Source organism: Gossypium hirsutum, chromosome D07 (genome assembly GCF_007990345.1).
Source record: "Gossypium hirsutum isolate 1008001.06 chromosome D07, Gossypium_hirsutum_v2.1, whole genome shotgun sequence".
Lineage (NCBI taxonomy): Eukaryota > Viridiplantae > Streptophyta > Magnoliopsida > Malvales > Malvaceae > Gossypium > Gossypium hirsutum.
In genome coordinates, this window is record NC_053443.1 from 27,859,081 (window position 1) to 27,880,930 (window position 21,850).

At 35.2% G+C, this 21,850-nt stretch overlaps 1 protein-coding gene across 1 annotated transcript; it reads right to left on the reverse strand.

The window, feature by feature from the left end:
• Positions 1-20,414: 20,414 nt before the first annotated feature.
• LOC107956139 (uncharacterized) lies at positions 20,415-21,197 on the reverse strand. The gene is made up of 2 exons (XM_016891873.1): positions 20,831-21,197; positions 20,415-20,749 (listed from the first exon to the last, which is right to left on the reverse strand). Exons 1-2 carry the CDS (start codon positions 21,195-21,197, stop codon positions 20,415-20,417), a joined length of 702 nt encoding a protein of 233 aa, XP_016747362.1.
• Positions 21,198-21,850: the final 653 nt, after the last annotated feature.

The following is a 21,850-nucleotide window of genomic DNA, read 5'->3' on the forward strand; positions in this document are numbered from 1 at the left end:
CCATAAAGTATCGACTGCTTATCACCCTCAAACCAATGGGCAAGCCGAGAGTATTAACAAGGAAATTAAGGGAATTTTGGAGAAAATTGTTAAACCCAATAGGAAAGATTGGAGCCAACGGTTAGATGAAGCGTTATGGGCCGTTCGAACGGCTTACAAAACGCCAATAAGGATGTCGCCTTATAGGATTGTTTTTGGAAAGGCATGTCATCTTCCCGTAAAGCTTGAACATAGGTCATTTTGGGCTGTTAAGCAATACAATTTGGATTATAGTTTGGCAGGTGAAGAGCGCAAGTTTAAGCTGCAAGAATTAGAGGAGTTGCGCTTAGAGGCATATGACAATTCGGCCATCTACAAGGGTAAGTCAAAGGCATTTCATGACTCAAAGCTAGTTCGCAAGGAATTTAAAGTGGGGGAAAAGGTACTACTATTTAATTCTAAGCTTAAACTGTTTCTCGGTTAGTTAAAATCAAGGTGGCTTGGACTATTTATAAGAACCGAGGTGCATCATCATGGGGCAATCAAAATTAAAAGCCTCGAAACTAATAAAATTTTCAAGGTGAATGGTCACAGGTTGAAACATTTTCATGAAGGGGAGCAAGCATCTTGGTTGGAGGAGATCAATCTTGAGGATCCATGAGAAATTGCAATGTCGAGCCAACGACTTAAAACAAAGGCGCTTGTGGGAGGCAACCCACGTATTTAGGGAAGTTTTCTTTTATCTTTTCCATTATTATTGTTTCTTTCCATTGGTAATTTTTAATTTTCTTTTGCAATAGGGGCAATGCAAACATTAAGTATGGGGGAGAATCAATTCATTGATTTTCTAACATATTTTATGCTTGTTTTAATTTAGCAAATTTCATAAATTTTGTTAAAATTTCTTTAAATATTAAAATAAAAGAATGAAGGTGTATTTTATGAATTCAAGATTGATTGTGATTGATGTATGCCGATTGGTTGGGATTAATTTTGTTTTCAATTGACTGATTTTGGTTCGGGAAAAGAAGAAAAACAAACTTGATTTTGTACTTTAAAATTTAAGAGGTTTTTTTTTTAAAAAAAAGGGAAAACTTTTTTAGTCTGCTTAATTTATCAGTTATGTGGTCCTTGTGAGGAGTTTGATCCTAGAGAGTAAGTTGGGACATCCATGCCAACTTGAGAGGTTACTATTAGTTCATGTGTGTTTATTGTTATCGACTGTCAATTACTCTAGAACTTGCTTTAGATCTTATTGCGGCTAGTAATACAGTTGATTTCCATTAATATGATTTAAGAAGCAGTAGGAATTAAGCCACGATTACTTATAAAAGCCGACCTTCACATTATTCCAATTAGTTAGCAAATTTGAAGCCTTAATTTCCCATTTTTTATGCACCTCTACAAATTGAACCAAAGCCTGGATCAACTCACCTTCTTAGGCTAGTTAATTCAGTTTGGAAGTTCAACTTAATTTCGACATATGTTGGCCAAATTGGGGTGGTTTTAGCCGAAAATTAAGGGCTGATTTTCTTAAGGAAAAATCAGTAAGTTGCAGCCTTCCTATTGAATTCAATGAACGAAGCATTATGTGATCACAATGAAGTGGATCGGCTGAATCAAATGGTATGGAAATGAAAATGATGAAAGGCTGATTGAATTAGCCATCTGCTCTTGAAAAGAAAAGAAAAAAAAAAGAAAAAAAGAGAAATAAGAGAATTGATGACTTCCGAACGGTTTTACTAGCCTAAGAGAACTAGCTCCACCATTCAAATAAATTCCTCCCGTCCATCGTACATTACCTCGTCCCCATTACAAACTTTATTTAGCCTCGATTATATTTATGAAATTTTTTGTGTTATGTTAAAGGTAAGATGGACAAGCAAGCCTATGGTAGTTAATTACGGTTGAATTCAACTTGAGAACATTTTACTAGCCTAAACACATTGAGTGATGAGTGTTACTAAATGTTCCGGTAAGGATTGATCAAAGAAGCATTCGTGAATTTCTTTTGTACAACATTTATTTAAAGCAGATTTTCTTTTCTTGAATAAACCAAAATCTAGGACTGTGATTTCAAATTTCATCCCAAGCATGAGTGATACAACAACTCGTGTTTAGTCTTGATTTTCTTGAAATTTTTCTTGATTCTTTTCAACTTGATTGCTCAGGGACGATCAATAGCTTAAGTATGGGGGATTTTGTTAAGTTTAATTTTTGGCTTGATTTATTCAACTAAATTATTTAAATTATTGATTAATCTTTGAGCAATTGAATTTTAATTTAGTCTAAATTACATCAAGTACATTCCATGCCGTAATAATGTATTTTTGTTCCAATTCAATAATTTAATGTTAAATTTAGTCTGGGACATTTGGATGTCCGTATGGGCTCAATTTAGAATTTAATTTGCATGAATAAAGCTGCTGGATGAGGATGATCATATGCTGGTTTTGAAGAAATTAAATTGACATTGGAACAAAAGAAGAAAATTTGGTCCAATAGAAGAGCAGCAGGCCGAATGTACAACTGGTCGGCAAGGGAATTATTATTAACTCTCCAAATTTCCTTCTTGCTAGCGGTGGCCGACTCTAATCGAATCAAGGGAATCAAATCAGCCTTGAGAAGTTTAATTAAAGTAAAACTCTAGTAGGCTGGAGCTATTTTTATGCGACGGGTTCAGCTAGGATCAAGGGGGATAAGATCAAATTTTGTTTTGAATTGTTGGAGGTTATTATTATTCCAGAAATAGAGGTGACCAGCAGCTAAAAAAAGGAGTCGAAAAAACAGAGAAGAACAGAGCAGAAAGGTGTGGAACTCGTGCAAGCAAAATCTCTAATTGAACTAGCGAGAGCCAATCAAGCAGTTGGAGCAGCAGCCCAAAATTTCAGCTAATTGAGAGAAGGGACGCTCGACGATTTGAGGAAGTTTTTTTTTCCTTTCCAAGAGTCAATTTGTAATTCATGTTGTTTACAATTGATTTTGGTTTTGTTTTACTTGCTATGAGTGGCTACATTACTTACGCTTAGTTAGACACTTATGAAACCTAGCACAAGGAATTTGAAATTTTATTTTGTTTTAAACTCGTATTTGGCATTCTTGAATTGCTTGTTTTATTGTTCAGGGAATTTTTCTAAATCAATTAGATTGATCAGGTATTTAATTTAGGAATTTTCTTATAATCATCTAAGTGAAAATTGAGTAATCGAATTTCTTAATTAGACTTAGAGTTGGTGATGATTAATTGGCCTGCAGCTAATTAGAGCAATTACGGATTTAATTTTAGAAGCCGCTGGAGGATTTTTCTTTGATTAATGCAAGGTGAAGTCTCTAAAATACTAAATGCACCTTTAATTAGTTAACGAAGAGATAATTAAAGGTAGATTCTCAATTATGAATGTTTTCTAATTGAATAAAATTTACTAGAGATAGGAAGTCGCTTCGTAAGTGATTTTTCAGCCTTGCTGCTGATTTAGTCTATTAAAATAATTTAAAGTCGCAAAGGATTTGTGCTAGGTGGATTAAGGCGTCGATACCTAAGCATTCTTTCTCTTTAATTTGATAATTTTTTCAGCATTCACAATTTGAGCTAAAACTTATTCGCTACTTTAGATTATTTTTAGCAAACGTAGAAACATAAAGCCCCATTTTTTTTTCTTTCTCGCATGCATTTTACGTTACCTTAATTACAACTCTCTTCAAATAGATTTAACGCAAGCTTCTTCGTGGGACGATTCCCTATTTACCCTATATTACCAGTTATTGTTGGTTGAATAGCGAATTTAATTCGGTAGTCGTAAACGACAGCTACCATTTAGGGTGTTACATTTAGTGGTATTAGAGCCAAGTTGCAAAACTCGGCTGTGGAATGGGTTTTGAAAATATTTAGAATTTCTGGAAAACTATTTTTGAAGTGTTTTGGAAGGTTTACAAGTGTGGCACACTGAGTCTCCAGCGCCGAATCCGTAAGTTTTCTTTATACTGTAGACTGCTTAAACTAAAATACACTGAGAGACTACTATCGATAGTAGGACTGTTCTGAAACTCATTAGTTAGAGTAAACTGAGGCTGTAGGAAACTGGAAACTGTAGGGAGACCTTGATTTGCGAAAACAAAACTCTGATTACTGCTTTTCATAAGACATCTGTTAATAATTACTGGAATTACAAATTGATACATAAAACTTCTTAAACTGATAATACGTTATTTGATATGAGCACAAGAGGTACACACGGATGAGGTACAAGAGGCCATGGTAGAGGCCGTAGAAGTGTTCGAGTTGGGTCCTCGTCGTTTGGCCATATACCTAATTTGGAACTAGAGTGCACAGCAGAAGCGTAGTGGTGGAGTCTGTGTTATGTGACTGATCTGATAATTGGAAATTTCGAGGACGAAATTTCTTTAAGGAGGGGTGAATTGTAACACCCCAAATTTTGGGCCTAGAAGAAATAGGTTTAGAACAAGGGAATAGTTAAGATACTGCACATAAATATTTAGTTGTGCAAGGAAGTGACATAAATGAATGTCTGCTTCAGTGGTTAAGTGATTTAGGAGTGTTTGGAAGTGTCTGAGAGGTTAAGGGTTCAAGCCTTGGCTTATGCAAAATTTTTATTTTAATTGAATAAAATCCTTGGATCTAGATAGTAGGTTCTTAAATTATTATGGTTAAAATATGATACAAAGGAGTTGTTGGTCTAGTGGTAAGGGGTGTGTGAAGTGTACATGGGATCTAAGGTTCGAGTGGTGGCGCATCAAAAAGGGAGTATTTATTTTGCTGCTAAATGGAGTTTGAACTAGTTATAGAGAGAATTGAGGAGGGATATTTGGAGAGATTTGAAGAGAGAATATTGGGATTTGAGGAGGTTTTTGTTGTGGAGAGATATATATCATCTCATTTTTTCCTTGTTCTCGGTAGGAGATCGGCGAGGTTTTCAAGGTTTCCGTCGCTTTCTCCAACCTGCATTGCTTCCATTCCTAACCGGTGGTGGTTGAGGTTGATTGGCACATTGCCTAGGAACCAAGGGTGCGATGATCATTGATTTTCAGAATAAGAGTGTTCGGAACGAAGGGAAGCTGCAAATCGCATCAGGTGTGTAAACACCCCACTGTAACTGTAGAACGACAAAAGTCGAAAAGCCAAAAATACGGCGTTTGAGACCACACGAGCGTGCGATCGCTCGTGTGGTAAGCCAAACCCACGAATCATGGGCGATAGACTGTGGAGGCCTCCATGAGCATTTTCATAGGTTTAGACCGTAATGGGCCACATTGGGCCGAAATGGGCCGTGTGAGCTCATTGGGCTCGTGGGCCCCACACAGATTAAATCCACGATTTGTGGCAAATACTAAACTGGGCTATGTAGATCTCATAGCAGTGGCGAAATCTAGGCTGAATGGGCCACACGAGTATGTGGGTCCACTTGTGCTGAGTAATGGGCCTTGGGCCCATTTACACTATTATGACCATTTAGGTACCTGAGTCGTTCGAGGCGACTGTGGACCTTTCGGGAGGTCGATATCTGCACGGAGACCCAAAAATAAGGTAAGATGACTAAAATACCCTCGAAGGGTAAAATGACCAAAATACCCCTAAAGGGTAAAATGATCGAAATACCCTCAAAGGGTAAAATGACCGAAATACCCCCAAAGGGTAAAATGACATAAACACCTCCGAAAGGTAAATCACAGAAATACCCCTGTAAGGTAAAACGACTTTAATGCCCCTAGAGGGTAAAATGACCGTAATGCCCCTGGAGGGTAAATGACTATTTTGCCCCTCGAGGTTAAATGATTGATTTGTCCATGATGAAAATGACTGATTTGACTGTGATTTAAATGACTGTTTTGTCTGTGAATTGTATGACTGATTCTGAGCATGGCATTGCGCATACACAACATACTACATGGGGTTGGGATACTGTTATGGAGGAGGTACTGTACTAGTGGCTCTGCCACAATCACTGTTACTGGTGGCTTGGCCACATATTCTGATTACTGCCAGCTTTGCTGTGATACTTTTGCTGCCAGATTTGCTGCGATGATGTTGATGGCTTTGTGCTGATCATATTACCGTCACTGATGGCTGTGTACCGATCATATCACTGCTACTGATGGCTTTCTGCCTATCATATTACCGTTACTGATGGATGTGTGCCGGTCATATCACTACTACTGATGGCTTTGTGCCAATCATATTACTATATTTATGGCTTGTAGCCATTCTGTTTATAGCTTATAACTATCTTGTTTACAGCTCTTAGACATTTTGATTAATTGCAGCTTTATTGCGACACTGATTAGTGCCGCAACCGGTGCTGATATTGGTGTGATGGCCAGGTGGGTCGATTTTATACAAGTTTTTAATAAACCTCGATTGAAAATAAGCAAACGCAAACTGAGGTTTTATACAAGTTTTAAATGGCAAGAAGTTTGAAATTTCAAGAAGGATTTTAATGAAAACATGGTTTTCGAAAAACATTTCAATGTGACACTTCAGATTCGGGCCTAACTTCTAAGCCAGGTTTGGGCTGTTACAGTTAACTCATTTTTTTTATAAATCAATGATGGATCTAGAACTGTCTAGGAAATGTCTTCCTAGTAAAATCGGAGATAACTCTTGAAAAGAGTTATATTTCATGCCTTTAGACTTAGTTAAGTGCATGTACTTAAGTGTTGTTATTTTCATTTTAGGATATTAAAGAGCTTAGATTGTGTTTAATTGTGATTACATGCTGCTTTTAACCACTTGTGGGAGGGATTTATTTGGCAGTATAGAGAAAAGGTTGATGGTTTGCCATAGAAAAGTATGGATAGTTTACCAACATAAATACCATGAAAATGTCGAGAAGATGCTTAGTCAGCACTTAACACGTATTGCTCTTTGTCCCATATATATATCTACCAAGAAATTAGAGGAAAGATCGTAGGTTGATAGACCAACCCTAATGAAAGAGTAGCCTTCAGATGATATAGAGCAACCTTGAGCAGCCAAAAAAACTGGGACAGCAACCTTAAATGAAATAAAAAAATATCGGGTAGCAACCAAGAACAAGAGCTGCAAAAGAAGGAGAAAACGGCTGCAATCATCTTGGGAAACTACAAGACATTGCATTCCTTGTGTGATAAGTGAAAGTTGTCATCTCAGATTTCCTCCTTTGTTTCTTATTGTGCTTTCCTATAAAGCTTATCAGTTATTGAAGATTGTTACGTGTAAAATAACTAATGCAATTGTGCAAGTGTTCTCTTTATTCAAGTAATAAAGTGATAAGTAAGTATCATCTCTACAAGGATCAGAAATTGGTAAGAAATTGAATGTGTTATTATAATACTGTTCATTATACTAAAATAGCAGGAAATAATCTCAGTGTCAATAAGAAACTAAAATAATGAATTACTAAAATTAAATGATAAAAAATAAAGAATTGATATGGCAAGTAAAACGATGTGGCAATTCACAAAGAATATCAAGAGTATCTCTATTGTTGAATGAATAGGGTTGGAATTATTCAGGAGAAATGTTAATATCAAGATAATGCCAGGGCAAAATATTGCCTAATCTACTGCCCAGAGATTCGCTACTATGACCTGCCTCATTCGATAGCTAGATCTTAAGCTAAAAATCTAAGTTAGTGTACATCTATAGAACTTGGGATTGATAACTGCAATAAATGTCCTCTTTGTACAACTTGCAACATCTATGTCTAGAGTGCTACAAATATTCTGTCGAGTACTTGCTTGCATCAAACGATTCAAGATTCAGTATTCTTAACCTTTTTAGAATTAAAAACACCATGAATTGAATGTATTTAAAATAACGATTCAAGATCCAGTATCCAAGATACATTTCACTATGTCTAGAGCTTTCATTCATGTATTTAAAATAACCATGAATTGAATGTAACAGTGATATAAACAATCTAAAATCCTAGGCATTAAAGATGATAAACACATTCACCCAAACAACTCCAACATAGAAAAGATTTAGTTCATGGGTGGAAAAGTAAACATCAAAATAGAATTATTCATCAACATTTCTCAATTAATTTCAAATCACATAAAATTCAATCTAGAAAAATAAAAGCTGAACTGTAGGAAGTTAGTTCCACACTTCAGCTTCTCTTTTATCTTTCGATTGTACGTGAATCCAGGATAGATTTCTCTCCCCCTTCCGCACAATGTATTCTGCTCTCTTCTAAGATGCTACCCTTTCTTTCTCTAGAATTTTCTAATAGAGTTCGTCTTTGCGCAGGGAGAGAGAATTGATATCACCAATCCCTTTCTCATGCTAATTCTCCTCTCCTTTTTTTCTTTTTCTCTCTCCTTCTTTTATTGGGTAGATCCATCTCACCTCAGCACACATTTTTCATTTCTCTTTTTAGGTTGGTTTTTCTGTTGGCAATCAATCTTACCAATTTCCATGGCAATGTTTCACTTCCTTTATTTTCTTTCTATATCCTCTTAGCCCTCTTCTTCTACCTGCACCTGTGTTCACATAGAACCACACCTTTTCTCTCCAAGTGATAAAAGTAACAAATAATGGCCAATGTAGCGCACTCAAAGCTTTATTATGCAATGTTCTACAATTATCCTAGAAATCCAGATGTGTTTATTTAATTTCATACAATTAATTCCATCTAAAGGCCTAAAATATAACTATTTTAAAGAGTTATCACACCCCCAAACCTAAATTCTTGCTTGTCCTCAATCAAATAATGCATGAATATGCATGAATGCATGGAATTGCCAAGAAAATCAGTCACCAATTATACTGCCAAATCATAATGAGCATAATGTGTACCTCTATTCTCAGCATTCTTCTACTAAAACAAAGAAAAATTGCTTACAGTTCTTGTAAACCTGTTTAGCAAATAAAGTGTAGAAAATGGTTCCTAAAAGTAAATGTTTCTAAATATTTCAGGAATTAAAATTATATCAGATTTCTTCTGAATATACCTAGTTTATCTCTCTCCTAAACTCATTTTTTTTTTATTTTTTTAAACATTTATTCAATTTCCAACACAAAATTTTTCTAGGGAATTCATATTGTCATATGATTTTATACTTCACAACCTCAATGATGCACACACTAGACTAACATGTATTATATCATGTAACACCCCGAACCCGAGACCGTCACCGGAGTCGAATACGAGGTGCTGACAAACTTTAAAAAAAAATTTTCCAGACACTGCCCAGTCTGAGTACTAGTCGCTTCAAAAATCATATCTTGAGTTTCACAACTCGAAAATTGGTTTTGTGATTTTTCCCTGAAACTAGACTCATGTCCCCACCTATGTATTTTTTTCTAGAATTTTTGGTCGGGCCAATTAGTACAGTTTATTAGTCAAAGTCTCCCATGTTACAGGGGTCGACTACACTGACCTTTTCCCATTACGACTGGGATATCTCTCTGCACAGAGCTTCAATACTAATGACGTTTGTTTCTATGGAAACTAGACTCAGAGAGGAATCCATACATATATGGTATGACCCCTAATTATCTCTGGTCAATTTATAGTGAATTTCCAAAGGCGGAACAGTGAATCCAGAAACTGTTCTGGCCCTGTTCCACAAGAACCCGAATATCTCTTTCTGTACTGTTCCTATAATTGTTTCGTTACTTCCATATGAAAGTAGATTCATCAAGGTTCGATTACATAATTTATTCACTATTTAATTCCACTCCTACGAATTTATGTGATTTTTCAATTCTACACCACTGTTGCTGTCAAAATCTGTTTTCAAGATAAACTTTACCTATTTTGTGGTTACCATGGACCAACTAGGGTTTTGCCCTACATAGGTCCACATGTGATCATATTTAGCCATTCCAATGGCTGATCATTAGCCCAACACTTCCATTTCAAACCATAGTCACATCGTGAAACCATATATATACATACATAAACACAAATGGTCTAATGCCATACTCCACTTTTACAAGCCATTTTCGCATGGCTTTACACACATACATCACAAAAGAACTTAAACAACAGGGGTAGTCCTATACATGCCATATCCAGAGTTCAACTAAAAGAGTACCAAAAGAGCTTGATAGTGTAGATGACTTCGACTTCGCTGATCCCGAATCTGATAGCTAACGAACAAAATCTATAAAACAGAGAGCCAAAGCAACCGGGTAAGCATTTTAAGCTTAGTAAGTCTCAAGTAATGAAATCGGCTTTGACTACAGTATTACATTCACATAGCTAACTAAATCACTTTATTAACACACATTCTCATACTCATACTTACTTCACACTTCATCAACATAGATACACAAGGTATCAACCTTTCTAAAAGCCGAAAATTCGTTAGCCGATCGCACGAATACTATTTAAAACGAACCGACTTTCCAATGCACATGCAAACATACCTTATCATTCGGGTTGGTCAAGCATAATTATTAAATTAGTTACAGCACAAAACGCTCACATTCAAACCCAAGTTTCTTCGGTATTTAACCGAATACAGCCGCAAACACATTTGCCTTCGGGTCTTAACCCGGACATATCAACTCGCATAATTGCCTTCGGGTCTTAGCCCGGATATATCATCTCGCATAATTGCCTTCGGGTCATAGCCCGGATATATCAACTCGCATAATTGCCTTCGGGTCTTAGCCCGGATATATCAACTCGCATAATTGCCTTCGGGTCTTAGCCCGGATATATCAACTCGCATAATTGCCTTCGGGTCTTAGCCCGGATATATCAACTCGCATAATTGCCTTCGGGTCTTAGCCCGGATATATCAACTCGCATAATTGCCTTCGGGTCTTAGCCCGGGTATAATCCAATGCTCATGCACACATATATCAATAATCATAACACATCCATATCATTTCTTCGTTACTAAGGCTCAAACACAAAACATTTATTAAACCTTTCAATTTTCGGCTCAGTAGCCACACACAAAGAGCATGATTTCAATTGGCTTTATAAGATAGTCTCTAAGCACATACGACTATCCGTCATAGTATGACTATTCATTTCAATATAATTCAAGTAGGGTCATTACTCGAAGACTTACCTCAAATGTCGTCGAACGACTTCAACGGCTATTCAATTACTTTTTCCTTCCCTTTATCGGATCTAGTTCCCCTTTGCTCTTGAGCTTAAGTTCAACAAAATTTAAAATAGTCATTAATCGACTATTCAAGTATTATTTTCAGAATAATATATATATTGATCCGACTTTCACACACATAGATTATAGTAGCTTTATAATAATCAATAAATAATTCATCGGCAAACTTTCATTAATGTTTACAACAAAATCACATATTCACTACGAGCTGTTTTCCTGAGCAGTAGTTACTAAATTACTTATAACTCCAAATCACTTGCCGTTAATTTTCCCTGAATATAGACTCGTATATCTTCCATCCATAAAATTTTCAGAATTTTAGGCTTGGCCAATCAATACCAGATTTTTCTTAAAGTTTCCCCTATTTCACTGTTTGACTATTCTGACCACTCTTCACTACGAATCCAATTTCTCACTTTACAGAATTCCAAATGTGTTGTATTTAATCTCATTTGAAACTAGACTCATTAAGGAGTCTAAGCATATAAATTTTATCTTATAATCATTTTTGTACAATTTATAATGATTTTCTAAAAACAGAACAGGGAATCCAGCAGTCATTTTGACTCAGCCCCACAATACTTCAAATATCTCTAGATCGGTAACTCTTTTGTTTCTATAGTTTCTTTTGTAAGAAAATAGACCCTTGAAGCTTTAATGACATAATTCACTCAGCTTCTAATTCAACTCCTACAAATTATGGCGAATTTCGAAAATCACCTTACTACTGCTGTCCCAAGTAGATTACTACCAATTCACCATATATCAACAATTTCATATAGGTTTCTTCTAAGCTAATAATAACCGAACCATTTAGTCAAGCTTAAGGCTGATTCTATTTTGTTCATGTTAAGGTCACACCTCCCTTAAAAGAAATTCCAGCCTTCTTAACTTTAATTAGCTACTACCTATTCTTTAAACATTAAATACAATGCACTTAACATTTAAACCTTTATACCGAATTTGCTCACACAATAGTCCTTGACCGAAAGTTCTTAGACTCTAGCTACCCTAATGTCATTCCTTGAAACACATCCGAATATCACGTTCAACACCTCCCATCAACAAGTTAAAATTTTCTCAAATTCAATTACTAGTGCTTTTATAAAACATAAACAAAAATACATTAAACATTATCTCCCCAAGAATCAATAGCATAACCGAATACATATATTTTTCTTTCTCTCTAAACTAGATTCGGCAATCCCATAAGCCATATTAACCTTAACTTTCAAGCTAAAACAATTAACAATTTAACACATCCAACCTAACTATCCATCTAATGTCATCAAAACTTCTACTAAAAATTTTAGCTCCTAGGCCGAAATTCAACCCTCATAAATAACCTAATTTCAATCCAAGATTCAAGTAGCTTTTAAACCAATCCTCCAAATTATGCATACATTTTCAAGAGTGGCATAAAACATACCTTTTTGTATCAAAACACCTTAGCCGAAATTCAACAAGAGTTTTTCTTCTTTCTTTCTTCTAGTTTCGGCAATGGAGAAGTAAAGATGAAACACTTTGGTTTCTCCTCCCACTTCTCATTATATTATTTCCTTTAATACTATAATTCCTTTAATATCAATTATTAAATCATTTGTTAATACAAAATTATTTTAATTTTTGAATTAGTGGAGCATATTCCTTCCTTGGCCGGCCACCATGTTTATCATGGGTAAATTGACATGCAAAACCACTCCTTTCAATGCATGTACTATTAGACCATTGTAAAATTAACCTCTCACTTTCCAACAAAGTTTCATATAAGTCCATATTAATAAATTCACATAAAGATGATCAAATTAATGCATGAAACTTTCACACATGCATTTACTCACATCATAAACACAGAATATAGCTTTTAATTATTTATAAGACTCGGTTTAGCAGTCCCGAAACCACTTCCCGACTAGGGTCAGTTTTGGGCTGTCACATATCATGTCACAATTTGAATATAAATCACTTATGAAACAAAAGCTTTTACCTAAAAAGATGGATAGAACAAACAACTACCTTCTTAGAAATTTAGCCTTAAGGTTTAATGGAGTGTCCCTAAAATATGTACACTATTTTTTAAACAAACACTCATATCTTATAAAACCCATAACCCGTATCCGTCCCCAGGATAAGGTTACGGAGCATTATCGTAAAAACATAACTTAAAAACATTTATTTCCAAACATTTCATAAATCATATCATAATCCATTCAAACACATGCATATCGTCCCTTGTTCGAGCCCTCGAGGCCTTAGAAACACTTTGGGAATATTTAGGACTAAATCAAGAATATATAAAACCTTAAGGAAAAAGTTAGAAAAATTCACACTGTAGGGGTCACATGGCCGTGTGGTCAGACCATGTGACTCACACGGCTGAGACACACACATGTGTCTCAGGCTGTGTAACATTCAAAATAGGGACATATGGCCGTGTCTCAGCCCGTGTCTGTGTCCGTGTAACTCTCTGGCATAGGTCACAGAGCCAAGCCACACGCCTGTGTGCTAGGTCATATAACACTCGAAATGGCCTCACACGCCCATGTTCTAGGCCGTGTAACTTTCAAAAAGCAACATTTAAAATCTACAAGGGACACACGGTCGTGTCACATGGCCGTGTGTCACACATAGCTGAGACACACACCCTTGTCTTAAGCCATGTGGACAAGAAATAGGTCAAATTCAAGCCATTTCTTTCACCCAATTCAAACATGAACCTATAAGCAACTTGCACATATAATTACGACCTTAAAACATACCTAAATCATGCATAATAAGACCAATTCAATAAGCCATTTAACTATCCAAACAATATGCAATATAGGCACCTCAAACACAATTCATCAAAACTATCCAAACATGTGTATATTTATCCATTCATCAACCATTCATAACTAACCTATTTCCATACCAAACTTACCATATTTGACCACACTTATACCAATACAAATAGCCCATAACTACCTGAAAGCATAACCCAACTTGGCCATATTATAAACATACCAACACATACCAAATTTGGTCATTCAAAACATATATCAACCTAGCCATATTAACATCAACCATAAAGGCATCAAAATACCATAAGTACCACAAATTCAAAGCAACATTACATGTCATAAACATCAACTAAACATTAGACACAAGTCCACCTATACATGTCATTAAAACCAAGACTAAAACATCAAAATCTACCAATATAATCTCTGGATAGTGTGATAGATCTCCGACGAGCTTCCAAACTGATCGAGCTTCTAATAATCTATAAAACATAGGAAAGAAAACAACGTAAGCATATAATGCTTAGTAAGTTTGTAAATCATGAACATAGCTTACCATTTCAACGCAAAATCTTATAAAATAGGAATGAATCAATCCAACATAACTTGACACAAGCCTAAGCATCATCAATAACATAAGTTAGTGATTAAACACATAACTTAACCAAAATCATCACATGGTAAGATAGATTTCATGAATATATCACATTTGAATTCATACTTTCTATAAACATGGTTATAAATACTTTCATCAACATCAATTCTTACCTTTCCATAAGTTCATAATATAGTCTATTGGAATACTTACCGTTCCTTCCCTTTTACATGCCCGTTGAACCACTTAGGATAATATCGGATACGCAGGAAGCTCACACAAAGTGTTCTAACATATGGTCGAAATCATTCACTTTCCTTTTCATTTACATCAATTCTCACTCGAGCCATAAATGGGTCTGCTCATAGAAGTTGACGGTCGGAATGTAGCTACACAATACCACTCATACAAGCTGATGAGTATCCACAACAAATGTCGAAACTCAACCGTCGGTAGGATATTCAGGATCAGCACCCAAAACATGGTAACCCTAATGGCATGTCATTTGTATCATATATATTCTTAAGGTTCAAATAAGGCTCGATAGTCGTTCTTATATCATTGGATTTCTGTCGTAACATGATATGATAAATAGCACAATAGCACATAAGTAAAATAACATTAAAACGTATTTAAAGATGTCAAAATATGATTCATTAATCCGAGACTTTGTCTTTTCCTCGATTTAGATCTGTATGAGGCTTAACTTGATCTAAGTAAGCAAATTTAATCCATTTAATATTCATCCTATTCAATTCAATCCAAAATTCATACTTTTTGCAAAATTACATTTTCCCCTAATATTTTAACTTCTTTACATTTTAGTTCTTAAGCTCATAAATTAACATTTATGAAATTTCATCAAAATTACCAGCTAGCTGAATTACCTAGGGACTCGTATCAACCCACAAAAATCACCAATTTACCATTTGATCATAATATTTCACTATTTTCACAAATAAGTCCCTAAATGATAACTTCATCAAAAATCACTTTACAAAAGTTCTTTATTTAACAAGGACTCATAATCTACCATCAAACTTCATAAATCATACAAGAGCATTCATGGAAAAACCCTAAACCTTTAATAATTTTTTAAATTAGTCCCTTGGCTAGCTGGATTAAGCTACAACGATCCCGAAAATATAAAAATCATTAAAAATAGAACAAAATTATACTCACATGCAAGCAAAGACTTGGTCGAACCTTGAAACTTCTTCAATGGAGTTTCTAAGCTTAATTTGTAGTGGATGGAAGCATTTAGGAAGACAACATTTTGTTATTCTTTATTTTACTAACATATATTTATTAAATTACACATATAACCTTTATTAATAACCTTAAAAATCACCAATTAATGTTTATATAAGTTCACCAACAATAATAATAGCCTAATTACCATTTAAGTTCACTCATATTAAATATTCATAGCAATTTGACACCTTTAACTTATAAAATTCTAATTTAGCACCTTTTACAATTTAGTCCTTTTTTACGAAATTAAACACGCAAACATTAAAATTTCTTAAGGAAATTTTTATACGAAACTACTAACATACTGTAGGAATTAAAATACTAATAAAATAAATATTTTCACATCAAACTTGTGGTCCCGAAACCATTATGCTGATTTCACTAAAAACGGGCTATTACATATCTGAACTCATTTTTCTGGTCAACAATATAATAGAGCAAACAAAATATTACTGACCTACTCAATAGGTTCAAACATTGGAGTGTTCATATTACTTTACCATGACAAAAATTATACTTTATTACTACACTGAAATTAATTCTAGAAGTCCTAAATTTATTCAAAGAATGCTACTATATCCTAATTGCATTTATATTTCAATTACTCTAGTTTTAGAAAAGAATTTCAACAATTGTCCTATGCTAAACGTGCTCAAACAACCATCACAATGTTTTCTAAGTTTACATAGAAGAGTTATTATTCTCATTGAACATCATTAATAACCATATACTCACATAAGCAGGCAGTTGAATGGCAATTGAATGTTATGGCAAAAGGACTGTATGAATAATGAACAATATATTTGCAACACACCCCAAACCTATGGGAAGCATTGTCCTTAATGCATGAACATGAAAATATGAAATGAATAAAAGCTACATGAATGCATGAAACAGATAAAAATAAAAATGAATGATCATGAAAATAGAAAAATCAAAGCTTGGAAGGGAAGGAAATTACTTCACTTGCCTTGTGTGGATTTCCTTGTAGCTCTCTTGTAACATTGTAGCCTGTCCTAGTCATCACTATTAGCATAAACGGTTTTAACAATAGCCTTCTTGAATTTTTTTCTCTTAAGCTGGATCATGGGCACCTCTTCTTCACCATCATCGGTATCTGACATCGTGAGTCCACCTTCTTGGTCAATCATTGGTGCCTTGGATTATGGTGCTTTAATAGTTGTGCTTGGTGTAAAAGTGTGATGTTAGACATCATCCTAATTGTCAGAGTCAAGGTATGGAAACTCTATCAATTCTTCATCTCTCGTAGGCTCTTTGGTATGCTTGTGTGTAGTGGCAAGTTCTTCATTTTCTTCTTCACCATTAGATAAAATTCCTTCAGAAAACATAGAAAATATACGCATTTCCTTGGTGAAGTTGTTCTGAAGAGCTTTCTTAAGTGCATCATTGTGTTTCATCACATATTCCCAATATAAAGTCATTTTGGCTTTTGCTATGGAAAATTTAGTGGAGATTCAGTTTTGCTGCTTTGCCAGAGTTTCTTGAGAGAATTTATTATTTATTATTCCAACATATCAGGAAAAGTGTGTGGGGCTTCGGGTGGGGGTGATGATATAGATGTTGGCCGAGATGGTTGTGCCATATCCTTGCTTAAGAAATATAGGAGAATTGATTTTGTTATGACGGATTTGTTGCTTATGGTCTCCTCATTGTTATGGACAAGGACCTTGGCGCACTGACAAAAGGTTGTGGAAGAGATGAAAATTTTAAACTATCGACATTCTTTTGCATACAACAATGTACTTCTTGGAAAATTATTCTTTCAACGTTGATTCTTCTACCAAACATAATCGAATGTAGTAATAACATCCTTTCTTTGGAAATAGTAGAATTCTGAGTGGAGGGAAATAGTCGAGATTTCAGAAAGCGATACTATACTCTGAAATGAGGCTTTAGGGTAACTCTATCAACAGTGTGACAGTTAGGACGAGATATATTAGTTCTCGCTATACAAAGATCTTGAAGAACGTGTTGTAACCCTTTTTCTGTAATCTTTGACATAAACTTAGAATGTTCATCAAGACCCTCAGCTAAATTATAATGGGCATTAATAGAATCTTCATCAAACCGGACAGAAAGAACTCTAACATAGATGAAAGCATTGTTAGGAAATGTTAAATGCGCATAAAATTCTCTTACCACCTTTGGAAGCACATCACCCGGGTGTGAGCAAAAAAGTTTCCAGCCATGGTTTTCCACTATTGAAAAAATAGAGGTATCATAACCCAAGAAGGCTAAGTCTTGAAAAGGAAGCTTTTTTTAAGACAAAAATGGTCTTTGGACTATGTTTTTCAGATATTTTTCTTCAGCCATTTTGTTGAAAAAGGTCTTCATAGGTAAGGATGTAGAGGAAGATGGTGTATTACAAGCCATTATGACAATGGAATGTGAACTGTAAGAAAATTATTAAAAGGTTTGCAGTGATGAAGGTGAAAAACTAACATAGAAAAGTGACAAAGACAAGAACTAGGGATAACGTTTAAGGAAAAATTAATTATCTAAGTTCAAATAATGAGAGAAAAGATTACAGTTACATGGTTGAAAAGATTTACATGACACAGCACAAGAGTAAATTGAGCGAGAATCAGAAAAGTAATAACATGATTATTAAACAAAATTGCATAACAGAAGTAGGCACTACCTTCAAATTGTTTTTCCTCTAGCAAAAAGAACATGTAACAAAAGAAAATAAAAAGTTAAATAAACTTTTTGGGTAACAAGTAAAAATAAAATAAACAAAGGAAATTTCTACAAAAGAATAATTATTAAGTATTTCAAAGAGAAATAATTTTTTTGTCGCGTACTATAGGAGCTCCAAAATAATATTTTAGGCGTTGACCATTGACTTTGAAAGTGGATCCTGTTTTTTCATCTTAAACGTTGACAGCTCCACGAAGGTATATATGCTCAACTTCAAATGGTCGAGACCATCTCGACTTTAATTTGTCAAGATATAGTTTAAGTTTGGAATTGAAAAGCAAAACTTATTGTCCAGGTACAAATTACCGCTGCAAAATTTTCTTGTCATGCCAGTGCTTTGTCTTTTTTTTGTACAATCTCGCATTCTCATAAGCTTGAGCTCGAAATTCATCCATCGCATTAAGCTCCAGTAAGCGATCATTGGCAGCAGCACCCCATTCCATGTTTATTTTTTTGAATGCCCAAAATGCTTTGTGTTCTAGCTCAACTAGCAAATGACATGGTTTACCATAGACAAGCTTGAAAGGTGACATTCCCAACAGTGTCTTGAAAGCTGTGCGATAAGCCCACAAGGCTTCATCAAACTTCGCTAACCAATCCTTACGGTTGGGATTGGCTTGATTTCTCTATTGGAAATTTAAGCTTGTCCATTTGTCTGTTGGTGGTATGTCGTGGCAATTTTATATTTAACCCCAAGTATTTGATGGCAGAATGGTCTGTATAAACTGTGACTTTGGTGCCTAGTAAATAAGCTCTGAATTTTTCAAAGGCAAACACCACTGTTAAAAATTCTTTCTCTGTGGTGGTGTAATTGAGTTGCCAATCTATCAACGTGCGACTGGCATAATATATAACATGAAACATCATGGATTTTCTTTGCCCCAGCACTACTTTGACAGCAAAGCCACTTGCATCACACATTAGTTCAACTGGTAGAGTCAAGTCCAGTGCAGCGACTACACGTGTTGTAATTAATCGCTCCTTCAACTCATCGAACACCTGTGAGCATAACTCATCAAAATGAAATGGTCTATTTTACTCCAAAAATTGACATACAGGCTTGTATATCTTAGAAAAATCTTCGATGAAGCTACGGTAAAATCTAGCATGACCCATGAAGCTTCTGGTTCCTTTCACTGAAGTGGGTGGTGGCAACTTTTCAATGACTTCTATTTCTGCTTTGTCAATGGCAATTCCTTGTTGTGAAATATTGTGGCCCAAAATAATGCCTTCACAAACCATAAAATGGCAATTTTCCCAATTCAACACTAGATTTTTTTCTTGACATCGACAAAGTACTAACTCCAAATTTTTTAAGCAATCTTCAAAAGTGTCGCCAAACACCAAGAAATCATCCACGAATACTTCAAGGAACTTTTCCACCATGTTAGAAAATATTTCTAACATGCAATGCTAAAAGGTTTCCAAGGCATTACACAACCCAAATGACATTCTTCTGAAAGAAAATGTTCCAAAAGGATAGGTGAATGTAGTCTTTTCTTGATAAGTAGGAGATATGGCAATTTGATTTTACGTTGAATAGCCATCTAAAAAATAGTAAAAAGCTTTCTCTACTATTCTATCCAGCATCGAATCTATAAAAAGCAAAGGGAATGGTCCTTCTTCGTTGTTTTGTTGAGTTTTCGATAATCAATACAAACTCTCCAACCTGTGACAGTACATGTGGGAATGAGTTCGTTGTTATCATTGCTGACTACTGTGACTCCTCATTTCTTGGGTACATATTAAACAGGGATCACCCCATAACTATCAGAAATCAGGTATATAATTCCAGCACCCAATCATTTGATAATCTCCTTCTTAACTATTTCTTTCATGGTAGGATTCAGTCTCCTTTGTTGTTCAATAAATTTTTAATGGCAATCTTCAAGTATTATTTTGTGCATGCAAATTGTTGGGCTAACTCCTTTGATATCCATAATTGACCATCCTAAAGTTTTCTTGGATTTTTTTAAGACCTCAAGTAATTGCATCTCCTAGTCTACTGTAATCTCAGCAGAGATAACTACATGTAAAGTATCATTATCTCCCAAGTAAGTGTACTTCAGATGCACTGGTAATGGCTTCAATTCCAGCACAGGTAGATCTTCTATTGACAAATGATAAGGGTTGAAAGATCGATCTGATAAGTCTAATGATTCAAAGCTCCTCATGAATCCATTTTTAGATTGATAAATTGCCATCAATTCTCCAAATTCTTCGTTCAATTCTATTCCGGTTAATTCAACAGAGTTTGCATTAGAATTGTGGTGCATATGCCCTACAAATTCTTCCTGAATTACAACGTTAACAAACTCAACAGTATGGTATTCTTCAATTGGGTTTGCACATTTTAAAGCATCAAACACATTAAATGTCAACTGCTAATCATTAATTCTCGTGGTTAACTCACCTTTCTGTACATCAATCAATGTTCCACCAGTTGCTAAGAAAGGTCGTCCAAGTATTATAGGTACCTCTTTATCTGCTTCACATTCCAGAATAATAAAACCTGCTGGAAAGATGAACTTGTCAACTCTTACCAGTACATCTTCAATTTTACCTTCTGGATAGACATATGATCTATCAACTAGTTGTAGTGTGACTGTAGTAGGTCTTGCCTTTCCTATCCCAAGGTTCCTAAAAATAGACATAGGCATTAGATTGATACTTGCACCAAAATCGCATAATGTTGTACCTACATAATGGTTTCCAATCGAGCAGGGTATAGTGAAACTCCTTGGATCTTTTAATCTTGGTGGCAGTTTGTTCTTCAACATTGTTGTGCACCCTTCAGTAAGTGAAATGGTTTTGAATTCCCCTAAACTTCTCTTCTTGAATAGGATATCTTTCATTAATTTCACATAGTTAGGCAGTTGTTCTAATGCTTCCACCAAAGGTATGTTGATGTGTACTTACTTCAAGACCTCTAGAAATTTCTTGAATTGGGCATCTTGTTTCGACTGTTGGAAATGCTAGGGAAAAGGTTGTGGTGGCCTTCCTTCCATTAGTTGAGGTTGTTTTGCCATGGCATTTCTATTGGCTTTACAACATGAATTTGCTTTTGTATGCTTCTGTTTACTCTCATCTTTTTTTGACTCGAAAGTTGTGCTTTCAGAAACTTTTGAACTTTCCTCCTCAGTAAAGGCATCAGTCACAACTCCTGGCAACTGAGTGCCACTTTGAAATGTTATGGCCTTACATTTTTCTTTTCCTTGAGATCGATAACTTTCTGTGTCACTAGGCAATGCTCCTTGTTGTCTGGAACTTAATGCAGTGGTAGTTTGTCCCACTTGATTTTCTAGAGCTCTTAAGGAAGTAGCTTGGTTTTGAATAATTGCACCATTCTTAGCCATATACTCCTTCAATAAAGCTTCCAGTGTTGATGTTGAAGATGAAGAATTTTGGTGCACATTTTGGCATAACATTGATT

What these genes read in the sequence shown, in the direction of transcription:
- LOC107956139 (XM_016891873.1), bottom strand. Translation starts at nt 21,197, where the DNA reads ATGTTGAAGAACAAACTGCCACCAAGATTAAAAGATCCAAGGAGTTTC. An exon ending in ATTGATTGATGTACAGAAAG is followed by an intron (nt 20,750 to 20,830) that starts GTGAGTTAACCA and finishes ACCCAATTGAAG; the next exon opens with AATACCATACTGTTGAGTTT.